At 47.5% G+C, this 19,836-nt stretch overlaps 1 protein-coding gene across 50 annotated transcripts in view; it reads right to left on the minus strand.

The window, feature by feature from the left end:
- SORBS1 (sorbin and SH3 domain containing 1) overlaps positions 1–19,836 on the minus strand; it is a 263,750-nt gene that overhangs the window by 17,897 nt on the left and 226,017 nt on the right. For 28 of the 50 annotated variants that reach the window (XM_073352771.2, XM_073352789.2, XM_073352772.2 and 25 more), the window contains 10 exons: positions 17,738–17,913; positions 14,943–16,454; positions 14,160–14,245; positions 12,010–12,177; positions 10,272–10,318; positions 8,919–9,033; positions 8,685–8,810; positions 7,380–7,574; positions 4,925–5,677; positions 3,396–3,509 (listed from right to left, as the gene is read on the minus strand). In XM_073352771.2, coding sequence (XP_073208872.1) covers positions 3,396–3,509; positions 4,925–5,677; positions 7,380–7,574; positions 8,685–8,810; positions 8,919–9,033; positions 10,272–10,318; positions 12,010–12,177; positions 14,160–14,245; positions 14,943–16,454; positions 17,738–17,913 — 3,292 coding nt within the window. Of the gene's footprint in view, positions 1–3,395; positions 3,510–4,924; positions 5,678–7,379; positions 7,575–8,684; positions 8,811–8,918; positions 9,034–10,271; positions 10,319–12,009; positions 12,178–14,159; positions 14,246–14,942; positions 16,455–16,486; positions 16,510–17,737; positions 17,914–19,836 lie in introns of all 50 variants that reach the window. The other 22 variants (XM_073352804.2, XM_078853766.1, XM_073352812.2 and 19 more) reach the window with 8 other exon arrangements.

Consider the following 19,836-nt stretch of genomic DNA (forward strand, 5'->3'; position numbering starts at 1 on the left):
GTGGGGCCTTGGGGGAAGGGGTGGAATGGGGGTGGGGCCTGGGCGGAGCCAAGGGGAGCACCCCCCGGCAGATAGGTGCTAAGTTTCTAATGTCCCGGGCCCCGCACCTCCCTAGGGACAGCCCTGCACACACACACATACACACACACACACAGCTCCCAGTAGGGATGAGTGAATTAAATGCCAGGAGAAAACACAAACCCACACGTAAATTGCAAATTTTGATTTTTTAAAATCTGAACTAGAACAAACCCACCCTTAGGGTCAGGTACTTGGAATCTAAATCAAAATGGTAAATTCTGGGGGATGGGACTGGGACGGTGGCTGTTTAATGAACATTTGCCCATTTAAAGTCCTTGTCCCCAGGGGAAATGGGGACAGAGGTGAGTGAAGGGCAAATCATAGGCTAAACTCCATACTTCACCCTCAAAGAGCAGCTGATGATCAGGGAAATGACTAAAAATGGCAACAGGTGTCCAGATTCATACTCCATCCATGAATTCTGGATCAAATTTCCACACTTTACAGGTGAAAACAAGATTGTTTCCCAACAACCAGCACCCCACACTAGCCTTTGCAAAGAGTGTGCTTTCTCCTTCATACATTGCCAGCCAGTGGAAGTGAGCTGGAAGTATACTGATGTGTAAACAGACTAGAATACCTCTTACTCCTTTCGGAGGAATAGAGAGGAGGGGGTATCAGCTGTTCAGTGCTGACACTGAGCTGTTTATGTTACAACAGTATTAACACTGGCTCCTTTGGTAGTGTTTGTAGGGAATTTGAGTGTTAGTGGGTGCCACAGAACCAGCTGAAAAACCAGGCTGGACATTAGCAACTATGCCAGAAACACTCTCCCCTCAACACAAAGCAATCAAACCAATAATCACAGAATTAGCCACCCACTGTCCTACAGATGTAAGCCAGATCCAAAACTCTGGATGCAAACACGTACAAACCCCATGCCCCTAACTTTGGGCCACTTGAAATCTGATCCTGAAGTTTACAAGGCCCCCCTACCTTCCTAATGTGCTGAGCCAGAACTCCAGGTTCTAACAGGTCCTAACAGCTTTAAGTGTTCCCACTCCAGCTCTGAACGCTGCAGCCTGAGCCCATCTTTACTGGCCCATACCAGAAAAAGGTGGTTAGTAACTTTTGGAAGCAAATAAAAAACAACCTCTATAAAACCATCTTCTTGATACATTACACCCCTCTTACTCAGAGATGGATTAAGATTTACTGGGGCCCTGGGCACAAAGAACATTTGAGCCCCCCACACCCAGGCACAGGGCCCCACCCCCTGCTCCTCCTCTTCCTCCCCAAGGCCCTGGCCAGGCTGGAAGTGGGAGACAGACGGTAGCAAAAGCTTCCCAGGGATCCCGGGCCACCTACCCTGGGTGGTGGGCCCTGGGGGGCAGGGACACGGACTGGGGGTTACTCTTGGGCACGCTGGCCCCCTGCCCAGGGCAGGTGGAGGGTCTGGGGCTCCCCACAGTGCACAGGTGCCAGCTTCCTCCAGCCTCTGGGGGTGCTCAACCCCCTGCTCTGACCCAGGCCTTGCCCCCTTCCCCCAAACCCCCACCCCGATTCTTCTCACCCAGTTCCACCCCCTCCCTGAGTGGGCCCCTTTCCCGCGCCTCCCTCTCCCCTCAGCACCTCCTGCATGTTGCAGAACAGTTGATTGCGGTGGGTGGAAGGCACTGGGGGGTGGGGAGGCTGCTGGTGGTTGCAAAGCACCTGCTAATTTTTTTCCCTGGGTGCTCCAGCTGGTTGCAGTGAGCAGCAAGAAGTACCTCTGGCAGAATAGCCCCCTTGCGCTGCACAGAATGCCCCTCGGAGGTAACAGTCAGAGCTGCCGGCTCGCAGGAAAACAAAACCTCCTGTGAGCCCCATAGACAGCCCAGTGATGGGAGAGGGAACCAGAGGCTAGTCCCGCTCACCAAGCACTCTTGGTTACACATGGGCAATCTAATGAAGGCAGTGGGGTTAGGGCTGTGTGGGGCTCACCTGGGGGCAGGACCCAAAGGTGATGGGGAAAGGGGAGGATGTGGCTGCATATGGGTCACCTGAGGGTGTGACCTGAAGGTGACAGGACAGTTGGTGTGGGGACCAGAGGTCAGGATGTGGCCTGCTGAATCATTCCTGCTGGTGATGCTACAAGGCTGGGAATACCTTCGCATGACTCCCAGCTCCTGGGGAGTTTGAGGCATTCGTGCCACTGAGACAATAAGTGAGTACAGGACCCCGCGAGGTGGGTTTGACCGTCACTCACCAGAACAGAGCTGTGCAGTGAGTCACCGTTTGCTGGTGCTGTCATGGGGAGCCGCAAGGTCCTGCTCAGCGGGAGCACAGGGAAGGAGCGTCAGTCCCTGACAGAGAATACCGAGCAAGGAAGGGACAAGGCAAGCCCTTGCAAAGGCTCCTTCCAGCCCAGATGCTGCTCGTCCTCATCCCCTGCATGAGCATCTTGTGCCCGGATGAGGTGCCAGTACCAGGGCATGGCTGAGCACTGCCACCAAGAGGCAGACTGTGGTTGCTGATGGAGACCACAGCTTCCAGCAAACCCAGGGTAGCAAGTTTGGGGCCTGGGAGACCTGCGGGGGGAACCTGAGACCCAAGTCTCCTGGAGAACGATGGGGTGAGCCCAGGGAATGGGGCGGAAGTCTGGAGTGAGGGGAGGAGACTCAGCGGGTGGGGATGGGAGCAGGGGGTAGGGGAGCAGGGGAAGAGGTGCCTGGGAGAGCTCTATGTGGGGGAGTGTGGAGGGGGGGAATTTAGGCACCCTCCTATCTACCACAGCTGGGCAGCTTCCAGCCTGGCCAGGGGTGGAGCCTCAAGGGGAAGAGAAGGAGCAGGGCCCTTGGTGGGGGGAGAGGAGAAGCTGGGGGTGGGGCCAGAGTTCCAGCACTCCTGAGGGGGCCCATAAATTGGCTGGGGTTCCTGGGCACGGGCCCCATTGGCCCATGCAGTAATCCACCACTGCTCTTACTAATTAGGCTACTGATTCCTCCAGGGACTGACCACAGCAACTCCAACTGAAATTCACCATAGCTACAGGCACTCAGGATCTGACAGGATCAAATATGTCCTAAGCTAACACTTCAGAGGAACTTAGGGCCAGAGCCTCAGCTAGTGTAAATCAGCTTAGTTCCATTGACTTCAACAAAGCTACACTGACATACAGCCACTGAAGATTTCACCCACGCTGCTTAGTCCATCATTTCCACAGTGCCTGGAACTAACTTTAAATAACCCATTAACAGGCTCACTGTATTAAAGACAGCAGAGGTACTTCACCTGTGAAATCAACATATGGACAAGCAATCACATGACAAACTAATGACAATAGGATGGAAACAGCTCCAAGCCATAGAATAATTATCACCAACAATGGTTACCTGGGGCATTCTGACCCTGCGTGTAAGTCTAGGAGGTGGTTGTATTGTGACAGCAGAGGAAGAAAGTGCAGAGGAAGAGAGAAGAGCAGATGAAGAGAATGAAGTGTCTGCAGTCTTTTAAAGGAAAGAAAAGTTGGTCAGCTAAATGCATGATTTCTTATCAGAATCACTGCTATCATCTTTTGTGATACGAGCATCCTTTATATATACACTTAAATTTGGTGCACACATTGCAAACATCACTCCATGCACGAGACAACACACCTTTCTAGCTTATCCTTCTTTGCTTACAACTGTACTGCATTTTAAAATACGCAGAATGTTAAGCTTTTGTTAAGCTGCTGGCAATACATAAAGATGCTAAACTATATGCTTTTGTAAAGCTTAGATACAATTTTGGTTAAGATCCTGGTTAATTTCATATTAAAAAATATAATTTGGCAGCATGGAACACAATCTCAGAAGGCATTTTTCCCTCTCTTGTTTAATTCTGACCCAGATTTTATGTTGCATCAAGATCATCTTGATACAGGAAAGGGGAAAGGAGTCAGTTCCAAACCTCTCATTTTGAAGCTGCCAAAGCTACAGCCTGGGTGTAAGCAAGAACAACTGAGGGGGCATCTGTAACTTACTCCAGCTGGTTATGGTCTCCAAGGGACCATAAATGAGTCGAGATTTGGCAGAGTGGGGGGTGCTGAAGCCAACTATGCCACCTCCTGCTAGTTGAGAGCTCCCCTAAGATTCCTCTGTCCTTTTCATGGAGCATAGCTTGCTCTTCAGCTAGAAGTGTATATATAATTTTAAATAACTGACTCACTCTTGGGAGAAAACACTACTGGCTTTAATTCTTATTTGCACTAAAGTCCTTTTATCCCACTCTGGCAGTGTAAAGGGGTGTTACAGTGGGTATTAGTGACATTTACATAAAGGGACGTGTAGGGTAAATGAGAATCGGGCCCACTGAGTTTGTTACAAGAAAAAGTGACTCCTGCACTTTAACTAGGTGGCTGTGCAAATATACAGACCCCGGCTAGAGGTTCACAGCACCTCAGGCTCCATTAGGATGAGAACAGCATAGGTGCTTTCTCTAACTAGGATTAAATTTATGCTTCAGGGCATAAACTGATCACTAGTTAGGGTAAGGAAGGAATTCCCTGTAGTCCATTGTTTTTGTACAGGGAGGTGAATTGCATGGAGGCTGTGTTATGCCTTCTTCTGCCACATCTAGTAATGACTACTGATTGGGCCAGGATAGCAGACTAGACGAGGCTTTGGAATATTTGGCAAGGCAATTCCTACTTTCATGCCTATTCTCAACTAACTCTTGCTACATCCTTGCTGAATCCACTTCTAGGCCATTTTAGCCCTCTGCATGCTGGAGACGGTATTGCTAACAGCCACTAGCTAGCTACAGTCCATAAAGGGATAGGCAACAGCTACTGGCTCTGTGCGGCCAGCTGAGCAGTAAGGATTTGAACACACAAGTAAGCGTAGGGTTTCAGAATAGCATACACATGCAGGAGAAGTACCTTGTTTGCTCTGCTTCGAATCTCTCTCAGTTCACCTGTCCTTGTGCCTCTTTTCTCAGCATTATTTCCCTGCTCAGTAGTGATTAGCTCCTGACATAATTGGCTTTCCCCAAAGGAAGCAAAGGGTCTCTTTTCTGGGCTCATACTCTTGTCTAGATTTGATGTTTTCAGGCAACCCTTCACAGAGGTCTCGGGCATGGGATTAGAGCCTTTGTCTGTCTCCTTCCAACCCTCCCTCTCACTGTTTCTGCAGCCTTCTCTATTATTTTGGACCTTGGTTTGGTTACCAATGATGTCACTGAGCTCGGAGAGGAAGCTCTCGGGTCTCCCAACAATCGAGTGAGGGGTCTGACAGCTGCTCAGGTTGGGGGGAGGGCAGCCAACAAACTTTTCTTCACTTTGCGGAGTGGTATGACTGAAAGCGTGAGCAGAGGACGGTGGCCTGGAAGGGAAAGATGGCAGTGTGGATATAATGGACAGTGGCGTGGAGGAGCCCGAAAGGTTAGAATGGTGAAGGCTAACAGAGGGGGAGGGGCTGGCTGCAGCTGAGGGTGAGAGATAGTCGATGGGACAGAGACAGTCTTCGGGGACAGGAGGCAATGCAGGGGTTATGACAGGAGTACTGCTAGGAGACACTCCCACAGTCAGGGAAATCCACTCCGTGGTGATTGCCTGCACCTCTGGAGACAGGGTGTGGCGTGAGAAAGGCAAAGGTGGAGGAGTTGGTGTATGGAGCAGCTCAGAGCCAGGAGACTTAAAGGAAAGAAAAGGAAAAAAAGATAGAAATAAGCCAAATGACAAGGAAAAGTACAAAATTCTCAAACACACGTGAAGGCAGTGGGGAAATGAAGAGTGAGTGCAGGAAAGCAGGCGACACAGCATGGAGGATAAACTCTCGCTGGGGGCTTCATGCAGACTGCGAATCCTTACTCACACTGAGTAGTACCTTGCCCCTCAGTTACTGGAGCCGTGGGGCTGCTGAAGGAGCCAGCATTACTACAAGGCAGGGAGCATCCCGGGAGTTGGCTCTTTGATTTTAAAGCAAGTTCTAGGTTTATGAAGCTGGAACAAAGATGGGCTGAACTCTGCCCTTGTGTGGGGGTGCAGGGCTCTTGGCCATGATGGGCTTAGAGCTTTCCCTGATCATATGTGCGCACCAGCCATGCTTTGCAGGAAACAAGAACGAAAGGAAGAAAACAACTGCTTTTACTGAGAGAATTAACAGAACTGCTGAAAAAACAAAGAAAGGGTGTGTACAGGACTTCCAAACCAAGGGAAAAGCTGGCAGCAAGGCGGCAGCAGGCATGCCATGGCAACATAGGATGTGACAGGCCCACACATACTGAAGCTAAGTTGAGATTCACTTTTTCAGGGAACCCCAAGAAAGCAAGCACTGTCTCCTCTTCACTTAATGGCAAGGAACAGAAATACCTGCTAATAAGACCACTAAAGGAAGACAAGGACAAAGACACTGACTGTAGCCCTGAAATTTCCAATCCTTCTCTAGTCTCTGTTGCATGCCCCAACCTCCTGACTCTCCTTCCCCAGCATTACGCACTGGAAGGTATTGTTGTGTATGTTGAACAGAACCAGCTAACACCTTCTCTTCCCTCCTTCACCCAGGGACTCAGGCCCTGCGTCTGCACATATCATGTATGTGCTTAACTTTAAAGCAAAAATGTTTGCAGGCACAGGGTGAAATGTATCAAAGGCTATAGAGCCCCACAGCCAGTTCTGGATCTGAGATTGCCACTACAAACAGGACAGACTGCAATCCCAAACTGCCACCGGCCGCTGTCTCTGTGATGAATTTAATTCCCCAGTTTTGCGCTCCTAAAGGGGTCAGACTGGCAGGCCCTAGAGACTCAAGCCTTCCATTTAGCTACTGACCATGTACAGCATGGGCAATGGTAACTCAGGCCTCCGACACACTGTCCTGCCTAGCTGTCTCAGCCCTAAGCTGGAGTTGCTATGTGGAGGGATAATTTAGACCTTGATCTAAATCCCATTGAAATTGATGGAAGGACTGCCGCTGACCCCTTTGTCTCAATACCCTTTTAATCAAACAGGATGCCCATCAAAGTGATGGTTTGACTTGCGTAGGCACCGGTCTCATCAAACTGGACCAAAGTCACTGATTTATCCCCACAAAGGCACTGAAATTCACTCAACTTGCTATCCTTGCCAACCTAGCCAAGGTTCAACCTGTGATCAGAGATGAAATGCTTTCTGTTCTGTCCCAGTCCTCCCAGCCACTCAGTCTTTCTGGTAAACGAAGTGTAACCCCTTCGGCTCAGCTTTCCCTGGGCCGGTACAATGGGAGCGAACTGGACGGGACAGATGGTGCTGCTGCACAGTACACCCTAACCTTGGCTGGGGATTTCTTCCTGCACATAAATGACTGCGGCCTATTGTTCTGTAAGGTCTAGTAACTGGCTACATCCAGTCTGGGTACCTGCGGGGAAGCCGTTGTGCTGCGATTAGGTGAGTGAGACATCGGCAGCTCAGGGTAATCAACAGCATTCTTCACTAGTGGCCGCTTGAGCACGTCCACGTAAGTGACAGGGAAGATGCCTTGGCGGTTGGTGCCAGAGATTTTCCCTTCATACCAGTTCTCATCAACTCGCCGAATCACCGTGATCCTTTCGCCCTGCAGGAGAGAACCATCACATAGCACTGATGCTAACCCAGTGTGTAAACCTGCAGCACAGGAGATGAGAGCCCTCGCCCCAGTTGAATTCAAGCCCTCTGTGGCATGTAGCCCCACCCTCCTTGACATGGCAGCATGTTTCTGAGTTCAGCTGACTGGGGAGGTTCACCTGTCCTGAAGCTAGCTCAGGCTGTCTGCAGACTCAGGCAGGCAGCAGTCACTCTTGGGTCACATTTAACAGAGTTTCTTTGCATCCAGGATGCAAGAAACATTTTTTTAATATGAAAGCTGAGGTTCTGATCTCATTGTGTGACTCCCAGAGCAGAGTCCCCAAGCCTTGCCCCCAATCCTCTTCCCTTCTGTTCTGCTTTCAAAACACACAAGAAAGACTTTTGAATCCTGATCATAAACTGCAAGCTCCAACCTTGAATAAAATGAAAAAGACAATAGGGAACATGGAATTTTAATATCAACACACGTGCAACCATCTGCCAGGTTTGAGATGGAGAAATTTTGCTGTTTAAGGTACTTTAATAAATGCGTTTAGTTCTGCTCTGAAAAGTGACTGTGAAAATGGCACCTGCTTACTCCCTGTCTGCATTCATTGCCTTACGTGGGCACTACAGTAACACAGATATGTGTTCACTTCTGTTCACTCTTGTGAGCTGGTTTGGCTCAGCAATGCTATGGGAGAACAAGCTAGTCAGTAATTCATCAATGGAAAGTTAATGTTCCCAGTGCAGAGTCACATTCTGCACCTGATTTTACACCCATGCAACCCCAGTGATGATAATGGGGCTAAACAGGTGTCCCTAAAGGCCTAATTTAGCATGCAGAACCACAGCACCAGCACGGCACCCATGCTAGTCCCTCTGGAGTGGGAATACAGCACGCGCGTGCTTTCTTGGATATAGACAGCCTCCCTGCAAAACACTCATCACAATCAACTATGGTGATGGGTGCTGAATAAAACCCCCAAGGATTAGATTAAGCTAATTAGATTATTCTAACATGCACAAAATGGTTGCCAATTTTAGTGGATCATCTCCTTTGAAATGATGCACCATCTGGTTTGTTTTGATAAATGCTTTCACCCAATGAGGGTCCTACCTTTCTGAATGACATTTCCACTCGAGTATCCCCATTAAAGTTAAATTTAGCAACAGCATCTCCGTACTCCAATACTTGCATTGCGGCAAGCTTTTGGGGCTGGGCTTTTTCAGCAGGCGGAAGTAGCTGAAAGAAAGAAATGAAGTCCAATGACCCATCAGGAGCCCACAAGCGGGTTGCTCTCAGGAGGAGCTGTGGCTCTGGAATGAGAGCATTTCAAAAGGAAAGAGGTACCTCTATGTAGGAGCGTGGGAAGATGCCGACTCTGCCATGGTGTTCTCCTTCATACCAGTTCTGGTCAATCTGCTTGTAAATGTACACAATGTCTCCTTTTTGAAGAGGAAGTTCCCTGTTAACAACACATTGGTTACAGCTGAACTGAATACTGTCCACAAACAAAGCACAATGAATTTCACTGCAGGAGAGAGAGGCTGTGTATATTCACCCTGGTCATCCGAAGTGCCATCCTATATACCTGCTGGGTATCTCACACTTTCCAGGGTGGTGCCTAACAACCCATCTGCTGCAAGGTGGGTTTGGGAAGAAGCATATAAATCACACTCAACCCTCTCATCTAGATGCTACCCTGTTGTTCTTACTATGAGATACCAAGGTTTGCTCACTGTCTGGGTGCATTATGGGTGTGGCTTTCCACAAAGGAGGTGTGGCCAGACCTCACTGAACATGCTCCCCTTCACAAGCAGGGGAAAGGAAAGTCAAGGAAGTGTTAAAGCACTAGCCACTGGCTGCCCACTGGCAGTGCCCACTTTCCTACTTTGGGTCAATCATTTCGCCTGCACACTTGTTCACTTCACAAGGAGATAAGTGGGACAGGACCATTTTGAGAGAGTTTAAGAGGAAGCTAATTTGCTGATAATGGAAGCACTATATATATGACACTCCAAGACATTCAAGGCCAGCCAGCCTTTGCAAGCATTACGGACTTTGCTTGGACCAGCAGTGGGATTTGAACTTGGAAACTTCAGCTGGAAAAGCAGGAACTTTTAGCTTGAACAAAAGGACTAACTCCCATCATGAGCAGCTGTATCATACTCTCAAACCTCTTCTATGGGCCAGCCAACAGTGAATGACAAAAACCCACCCTGTCCTCTCCTAACATGGATGACACAAGCGCCTCTCTCTCTTGGCCACATCAACATCAAATGTACACAGTGAGCAGGTGAAAAACACTGTTCTCTCAGGCTGGGATCTGAGCAACCAACTAGGTTCTTCCTGCCTGTTAAAACACCACCAGTAATAAAGATACTGCAGGCAGGACACAACTGGCAACTCGGCTTATGATGGATGAAGTGGAGTTGAATCCAGCTCACCCTCCAGGAGGGGCTAGCAGGAACAAACACTTGTTTGTTTCAGTGAAGCAACTGGGTTTGCCTCAAAGACATATGGGGAGCAGATGCACAGAGTATACAAAGCTACTCTACTGACTTGAAGGACTTGCTTTGAATGACTGGATCGAGACACACTCCAGAAACATTAATCAGTCTTATTATACATCCTAAATGTTGCACGATATGCAGAAAAAGCAGACAGAGAGAGATAGAAACAGCAATATCAAGATATACTCACTTTAGTGTCTGTGCTTTGAAGTCAAACTTGGCTCTAGCAAGTCTCATCTAAAGATTGAAAACAACAAATTAAAACAACAATTATGTTTTCAACCCATTACTGAAAAGGCTATGGAAATGCTTCCCAGCCCTTTCAAAGACTAGCACAAATCTGGGGGTGAAACTAGCAGATCTTAGTTCAGATATTCTGCTGCATGCTTCTTGCCCCAGAGTCCAGATCCGCTCTGTGGATCTGAGAGAACTTATCCCTCAATAGGCCAAGTGCCACCTTCTGGTATAAATGTAACCAATGGCAAGGAAAGCCCTACAGCGGGGAGTTTAACGGAAGTAAATGTTTAAACATGTGACCATGTCAAACCGGACAACTGCCCCAGTAACTACAATGAGTCTGTGGATTAAGGATCAAATTCCCCTTGGATAAAGGAAAAATTTGCTGGCCAGCAGAAGGCAATAGGGTGATATTCACATGAGACTCACACGCCACTGAAAATCTATTGTCCACCTTCACCGTGGCCCATGTGCTACTATGGTCACTGTTTCAATTGGTAGGAAAGAGACAAAGGCCAGGAGGAATTGAAGAAAAATAAGCATGTCTAAAACTGTCTCAAGTTAGTTAAAAAGGTAAATAGGATGTGTTAAGAGCACGTCTATCGACAGCTTTTAGGGGGTGATTTTGTTGGCTGATTAAAATGGTCCTAAAATATTTTGACAATTTTTAAGCCACTATGGCAATAAAATAATAATATAAAAATAATTAGCAATTTTAGAAATAAAATAATTATAGTTGTTGGTAATATAATAATCATAATAACTAATAATTGATTTAGTTGGGGATTGGTCCTGCTTTGAGGAGGGGGTTGGACTAAATGACCTCCTGAGGTCCCTTCCAACCCTGATATTCTATGATTCTATGAATATCTTACACTCACATGGCACCTTTCATTCTGAAAGATCCCAAAGCACTTTAAAAACAATGGGTTCATTTCTGGCCTCAGTTACACCCATGCAACTGAGAGCAAAAGTTAGTCCTGCACACAGGAACCACCTCACTCATCACTGAAATGCAGCCACCTCTGGGGTGAAATACAGCAGCTGTTTAACAGCACACAGCAATGATACACAACGCTTTAAGGCGGGAAGTGGCATGTGGCCACCTAAACACCCCAACTCTTGTGAAAAGTGCCATGGGAGGACTTGAAAAGCGCCATGGGAGGACTTGAAAAGCATCTCCTCCTTTGTCTCTTTTAGAGGGACTAAATCATGTAATATTTAGGAAACATGCTGGGAATTCTTCCAACTCTTTCCTAGAGCAGTATGGAGCGTCTTTCAAAAGAAGGAGAACAGCATAATCTATTTCTAACAAAAATACAGGACTGTCACATGACCAGGATCAACAAGACATGAAGTTTCTAAGCATAAGGCACAGACAAGAAGACAATGTAGCAGTCTGATGCAAGGGATGTAAAAGGCCTTTGATTCACTAAAAGTAGCTGATATTTAAACGCATGCATCACAGGTGTGCACCAGCAATTCTCAGCAGGCATGCTTTAATATATACAGCTTGGTATAGAGATATCAATTAATTTACCAGGCACAAGAGCCAAAGCAATTCTAAATGAAGCCAGAATGGGAAAAAAATAAAACATTCTCTGGAGAGCTAATGTCGGCCTAAAGCGCAACTTTGTGAGAGGCGAATATTGCATTGGGTCAAGCAGCAGATTGAGGTAACTATAACAGACCTCTGACCCAGATTTCCTCTTTGCTGTATCGTCTACATTTAGGAGGTCCCCAAACCGCTCATTAGTGATAAACTGATGGTGCGTTGGAATAACCCCTGTGTGCCTTCTAGCTGCAATATCAGCTTCTTCTTGCTCACGTTTAAGTCGTCTCTGGTCCTCTAAAAGTTTCTGCCATAAAATTGCATAAAATGGGCAGTAAATCATCTAGTTTAGGGCATTTGAAAACTGCCAGCAAATGTGACTTTAATAAAGAACTTCAGAGGTGCCGGCAAATAGCAGCAGCTTTAGAGAAATATACACGATCAATTCTATCAGCTACACAATGGTTCCCAGTTGATTAGCTTGGCATATAAAATACATTCCATTACAGTTTTTAAGTTTTTAAAAGCAGATTATTGGTAGTTCTTAATGGGATCATTTACAATGAAAAAACTCAGCATACCAAGGACCCGATCCAAAACCAATGGACGTCAAAGGAAGTCTTTCCACTGACTTCAGTGAGCTTTAGATCAGGCCCAGATGGTCATTTAGGCACCTAACTCCCATTGACTATCAATGGAAGTTGAGTGGCTAAATGCCCTTTGTGACTTTGCAGATCTCTCTCTAGTTGCTTATGGCTCACATAACAAACATCATCTAGTAAAACAAGTAATTCTCTCTAACAAAGTATTTCCGACTTCCCCATCCTTTGGCAGATTAGTGGAAACGAGGGCCCTTGATCCCGCATTCCATGGGCGTAAGAGTCCATCCACCTGGATCTGACTGCAGGAGTGGGGTCCAAGCTTTGTACTAACTCACCCAAGGGCCTTAAGTGCCAATGAATTCAGATAATTGCTATTCATATATTTTACAATGCGAGGAGATAGCAAAAGATGTGTTTGCACAGAAATTAAAAGGAGGGCTTAAAAATATTTCAAAGCAACATGTTAAAATTATTCAAACTCAGAATATAACATGATTCTTCAATGAAAAAATATCCCCCAGTTTAAGTCACTGGCTTTTCAGAGAAGCAGATAGGTGGCTAATTAAAATTAGTAACTTCCCAGAGTGCCAACAGTTTGTATCTTTCTTCAATATCGAATTTAGCCAGTGTTTGGAAAGACTGGGTGGTTCCCTTATGATGTTAGTTTGTATATATACTGGCCAACAATTTCAAAAGGGGCTGGTGAATTTTGGGTGCCAAACAGAGACACAGTAATGTATTCAGAGATGGAATATTCAGCTCTTTCTGAAAATGAGACCCATTTAAAATGTCTCAAATTGGGCACCCAAAATTGGGTATACCCAAAATCACTAGTTGCTTTTGAAAATCTTGTCTTTACTAATTAATGCTTGGCTGAAGAGACTTTGCTGACACCATGTTAGCTTATAGAAAGACCACTTTACCCTCCTGTAAAGCACACCTGCTGAATTATAACAACACAGTACATCCTTACTATATCGTCCTTCATTATTACGAACCTTTGGCCATAACGAACCCGGTATCTTGATCCCAACTACAGTCCCAGAGCCCCAGCCCCACTGTGCGGGGCTCATAGCCAACTACCTGGAGTCCCACTCCTGTGGGAGCTGACTGCCTGGAGCCCTGACACCCACAGCTGAAGTCACAGATGTGACCTAAACTCACACTCCCTGATTGACTCCTAGCCTCAGGTATCATTATTAATAATAAATTAATGTAGCGAACACTTTCATCTAAGGCCACTTCATTAACTTACTCCAGCAGTGTATCATTCATTTTGATTGTCCTTTCGCTGTAATGAACCCCTGGCTATCATGAACAAAAGGCTTGAATTCCAACAGGTTCATTAGAGCGAGGGTGTACTGTACTTCTCTAACAGATCTCAAAATACTTTGCAAACACTAATGACCCCTCATGTCATCCTTGCATGGTTGGTAAGTATTATTTTCCCTATTTAAATACTGGGTAAGTTGAGGCACAGAGAGGTCAAGAAGTGACTTGCCCAAGGTCGTACAGCAAATCAGTGGCAGATGCAGTAATAGAAATCTGGAGTCCCTTGTTCTAACTACTACATAACACTTCCTCCATAAGTAGGTACAGAGATGCAGAGGCTATGTAAGGGCAAATGGTGTACTTCCTGTATATTTAGCTGTTAGAAATGTTTCTAAACCACAAGGAAGGGCTTTACCTCTTTATCATCATGACGTCTACGAGTAATTTCTTCTGGAGTTTCCATGTAATCGACTGGTGCAAAATGCCTTGGTGATTCTGAATCTACTTCAAAACAACACAAGGCAGTTAAAAAACAAATGGACTTATCTTGTGTCACCAGAAAGGAAAAAAAATATTTTGACAGCACTACAATTTGCTTCCATTACAGCTGAAAGGATTTTCAGTTGTTGACCAAATTCTCAGTCAGATATTGATAATGTTTTGGAATTTTTTTTTCCCTTTTGGGCTGTACTTGCGAACACAGATTGAAACAAAGGATAATACAAAGGTGGGAAAGCGAGTAAAAACATAAAAAGACTTTGTGAAGAAAAGATTTGCTGCCATTGAAATATGATTTAGCATATTACTGTCACCACCCATGCAAACACATACAAACATGATTGCACACTCAGAAACAGAGAGACACAATTAGACCTGGAGGAACTGCTCCTTAGAAAACCAAATTAACTGGGTTGATGTGTTTTATTCACACATATGCAAGTGGTATGGGATTAAGAATATCTCATTGCAAGATTTTCACATTCTAGGAGTTGCCTTTAAGGCAAACTGAGCTGGATGGCAGCTGTTAACGAGTTCTGAACAAAAATGCTAAGCAAGACACGCAAAGGACATCAGACACACGAGGAAAATGAGCATTGGGTGATGCACAGGCGGGTCAACAAAAAATACGGAGAAAAAAGTAAAGTGGGAAGACGGGAAGACAGATAAAGTAACAGTGGTAAAGTACACAAAAAGCCACCTCCAAGGTATGTCCTGAGTTCGCTTTGCGGGTTGTTGTTTCTATCCAAGCTGTGATAGAAAGCACATGGAACAATATTCCCATTATTAAAGGAGTCTGGCGTATCAGCTCGGAGAATGGCACTTTCTGGACTGGATTCCATGCTGGGGAAATGGCTAAGTCTTTCCACAATTTCAAAGGAAGACAGGCGCTTGGGGGCCAGAGGTCTGTCTTCACAGCACAGTTTGTGCAGGGAGTGGTGACTCTTTTCCGCCTGGCATCCTCGTGGCTGAGCTGCATTATTCTGGTTCTCAGTGCTATATACTAGTGGGACTCCCAGGCAATCCGGGGGAGGAGTCTTTCTGGGGCTGTGCTGGAAGGGCTTTTTCAATCTGAAGGGAAGCGGGCTCATCAGATAAACATTTCTCGGGAGCGCGTGCCTGTCCCCGTGGGCATCCCCTTTGGAACTGGGATTCTTGGAGGCTTGCTGTTGCTCGTGCCTACGAATGGTGGTGAACCTGGTGTAGGAAGCTGGGCAAGCTCCTTTGCATTTGTTTAATTTATATTTCTGGGGCCCGTTGGCATGGCTGAGGCTGCCGCCACTGTCGTTGGATGCGTTGGACTGGAGATCAGTCTCGTCCGTGCAAGCCGAGAGCATGTCCATGGGGACAATGTCACTGAGATCTGACGCCAAGTCCTCCACGTTACTGCAGGAGTGAGAGGAGTTGTTGGCCATGCTGGCAGCATCCTTTTCTTCTTGGTTTGGCTTTGGCGACTCCAGGAGGGATTCTGCTGAATAGGCCGAGCTCAGGCAGCTCTTAGACTGGGGAGAGGTGGGCGATTTGCTTTGCCCACTGGAGAAGTTGAGAGCTGGCATGGACCGGGATCTCTGGATCAGCTGCTCAAAGGCGGTGATGCGGGATGAGACAGTGTCTTTGGGGATTTGCTCCGAATTCTCCCCACTGGGGCTCTGCTCACTCCTGTCCCTCAGCTCGTTCTCAAACTGGGATGCAATATCCCTCACACTGCAGGATGAGATGGTGCCCAGGTGGATCCTGGACCTGTTGATCTGATGCATATTTTTATACAGCATTGTAAACTCCATCCCACTCTTCCTGGGAAGGTAGCCCTTTCTAGAACTGGTGCTGTACTCCTGCAGGCTCAGAGTGCTGCTGGATTTGGTGACATACTCCTGCTTCGATTGCATTAGAAGGTTTTCTACACTTTCCCCTACATTGACCAGGAAAGCTTTTTTGTTATCAAACAAGGCACTGGAGCTACGAAGGTTCTCACAGCTTTGTGCTTTCTCATGAGGCAGCAGGATACCCTTTGTGTCCTGCACAAGAGCAGCAGGAGCAGCTAGTTTGGGTTTGAATTTGGAAGGGAGGATTTCAGTAATGCAGGCTTTTGCAGCTGATAAGGGCTTCTTATGTGTACATGCATGACCTAACATACTGGTATGACTAGCATTAAAGGTTCGGCTATTAACTGAAGAGGGTGCAATCATATGAGCATTCCCACCTTTACGATCCACTGGTAAGCATGCAGAATAAAATAAATACAACCTGTTAGCTTAAATGCTTGAAAGCTATTGAGATAGGAGAGATAACATGCTTCGATGTCACAAAATGCACTTTAAAAAATTGGTGTTCAAAAGAAAGAAAAGCAGAGAGACAATGCACAAGCCATGTTATAAAAGCGAGTGCAAAGATACAGCTAAATTCTGCAATGCTGCGGAGTTTCTAAAATCAGAAGAAGGTCCAGATTCAGGCCCGGAGCATTTGTAGGGCCCAATCCTGCCAAGTGTTGAGCATCCTCCACACCATGCAGGAGGCACTCTGCATCTAGCAGAATGTGGGCCTTAGCAAGGATGCAGAGGGATTAATATTGCAAAAGCAGCCTCACTGTGAGCCAGTGATCAGACCAACCATGGCCCTGCCCACACAACAGCTGCCAAATAAGTTGTTCCTGCCAGGGTCAGGCAAGTTAGGGAGCGTCTGCACTAAAACAAGTGGACCAGGTCTGCTGGCCATCAGCAGTTGTGCTTGCTGGGAACTGGCTGAGCATGCTCTCTGCACCGTTTGCACAGTTATGTTTGCTAAAAGCAGCTGGGAGGTGAAGACAGAGACTCCTAGGTGTGATATGCTATTTTGTAGGAGGATTGGCTTGGAAAACAAAAGAACCAGCTCCTCTGCCCCCAGCCATTTTTAGCTTACAACCAGCTCAGAGATGCATCAGGCTCCTCGGCTGTCCCAGTATGCTACAAACTCCAAGGCAGAGGCTCAACAGTGTCACCAGTCTCTGCTGGGCTGGCCGCTCTCTGTATCTCATGGGCTCCAAGGCAATTGCCAGGTCGAGAGGCGTCCCATGCTTCTTTGAGCCAGGAGAGCCCCAGAGTGCATAGCACTGAAATAATGCAGACGTGCTCAGGCCAGCAGACACTGCTTGGCGTGATCAGACTGCACATCAGGAACAGCAGCAACAGAGGGTGGCAGTAAGAGGACATCAGAGTACTGCGGGGAGGAAGAAAAAGGGGAAGGTGGTGTTGGCTGACAGTTGGAAAGAGGGAGGCAGAAATAAGGGAAAGCAAAGGGAAGAGTCCTGACCCTATTGGTAAGCTGGAGTTGGTGGAGGATAGGGTTAAGGGAAAGCATGGCCAGGCTGGGTGGGGAGAGAAAAGAGGATGAAAGGCAGTGAAAGAGAGAGGAATGACAGGTAGATCTCACTAGGTTTGGATAAGGACCCAACCCCACTTGGTGGTTCACCCACCTCACCGTGTGTAATGGAGGGAAGGGGTCAGTGCTCCGCTAACCTACCTTTAGTGGAAGCAGAGCTAGACGGACGCTTGAGACCACTTAGCCCCTGCAGCGGGATATCACCACCTTCCAGCACACTTTTGTAAATTTGCCTTTCATTCTCCAAGCCAGCAGTGTCTGCTGGCGCTGGTTCCAGCTCTTTCCTTGCTGCCTGGTAGCTGGGTAAATATGCTGAGCTAGAAAATGGGTTAAAAAAGAAAAGAAAGAGAGACTGATTTCTCTCTCTTCCTATGTGCTTAGAGAGCATCTGAACAGGTCAGAGGAGATCACTCGTGAACCCATGCTTAGCGGTGCCTGTGATTCTTACACCTCTGCATGTCAATACAGCTGAGGTAAGATTTCTAGCTGAAGACCATGTATGTATTGAAATCACACTTGAAATACTTAGCATTGCTATAGCATCCTCCATTCCACTGTCTCAAGGGGCTGTACAAACTACACCTCTCTTCACATCTGAGAGACAGGGAATTATTATCCCCGTGTTCTATAGATGGGGAAATGGAAGTACAGAGAGGGTAAGTGATTTGTCTAAGGGCAGGTCTACGCTACAGATGGGATCGATGCTCTGAGATCGATCCACAGGCGGTCGAGTTAGCAGGTCAAGTAAAGACCCACCAAATGGACTGCGGATCGCTGTCCAGTCGACCCCTGTACTCTACCCCAGATAAGAAGAGTAAGGCAGACCCTGCCGTAACTCGACCTAAGGTATGTTGACTCCAGCTACATTATTCATGTAGCTGGAGCAGTGTTGCGCAGGTCGACTTACCACGTTAATGTAGACATAGCCTAAGGCTATTCAGTGGCCGAACTGGGAACAAAAAACACCTTCCAGCACCTAAGCTTCTGCTCTAACCACTATTCCTTGCTGCCTGCCATTCACAAATAGCATAGACTGTTTCAAATTTAAAAAGTATATTCCTGGGGTTAAATTCTGCCCCAACCTGCATGGCAGATCTCAGTTCTTACGTTCTTTTCTGTCCACATGCACAGAGCTCCCCTGTAGGAAGAGCAGAATACTGGAGTCCAGATCTGCCAGGCAGGTGTAAGAGCAGAATTCTGTCCCTGGCATTAGACTGTGAGATTTATTTTAAAAATAGACATGACTTCATTTGTTTAGGCCAACAGAAACTAAAGTGATTGATTAGAACTCCATGCAGGCCAAGGTTAAGGAATCTCCCTAAAGGCATGAATCTTAGAAGCAGTTTCCCATATAGTATTATTCCTACAGCTCACTGTTCTCTCCCAGACACAAAAGGTCAACATTGCCACAGTATAAATGACTTTTCCAGAGGCAGAAGACATGCTAAACAATCAAGCAGGGTGTGTGTTTCACAGGAGCAGATCTCATCTGATACCAGTGCTTGATAGGGTTGCCAGGTGTCCGGTTTTCAACCAGAACGCCCAGTCGAAAAGGGACCCTGGCAGCAGTGCTGACCGGGCCGTTAAAAGTCCGGTTGGCAGGGCTGGCAGGCTCCCTACCTGGCTCAGTGCAGCTCCCCGGAAGCGGCGACATGTCCCTCGGGTCCTAGGCATAGGGACAGCAATAGGGGCTCTGTATGCTGCCCCATCCAGAGTGCTGGCCGGGAACTGCAGCCAACAGGAGCTGTGGGGGCAGTGCCTGCGGGTGGAGGTAGTGCACAGAGCCGTCTGGCCGCACCTCTGCCTAGGTGCCGAGGGACATGTCGCCACTTGCGGGGAGCCACCTGACATGAGTGCTGCCCAGAGCCCGTAACCCGAAACCCCTCCCGCTCTCCAACCCCCTGCCCCACCCCTGAACCCCTTCCCACACCCAAACTCCTTCCCAGAGCCTGCACCCCCCAACCCAACCTCCTGCCCCAGCCCCTCACCCCCTCCCACACCCAAGTTCCCTCCTGCAGCCTGCACCCTGAACCCCCTCTTGTGCACCAACCCCTTGCTCTAGCTCAGAACCCCCTCCCACACTCCAAACCCCTCGGCCTCAGCCTGGAGTCCCCACTTGCACCCCAAACCCCTCATCCCCGGCCCCACCCCGGTGCCCACACCCCCAACTGGAGCCCACACCCAACCCCCTGCCCCAGCCTGGATCCCCCTCCCGCACCCTGAACCCCTCATTTCTGGCC

The sequence above is a fragment of the Lepidochelys kempii genome, chromosome 7 (genome assembly GCF_965140285.1).
Source record: "Lepidochelys kempii isolate rLepKem1 chromosome 7, rLepKem1.hap1, whole genome shotgun sequence".
Classification (NCBI taxonomy): domain Eukaryota; kingdom Metazoa; phylum Chordata; order Testudines; family Cheloniidae; genus Lepidochelys; species Lepidochelys kempii.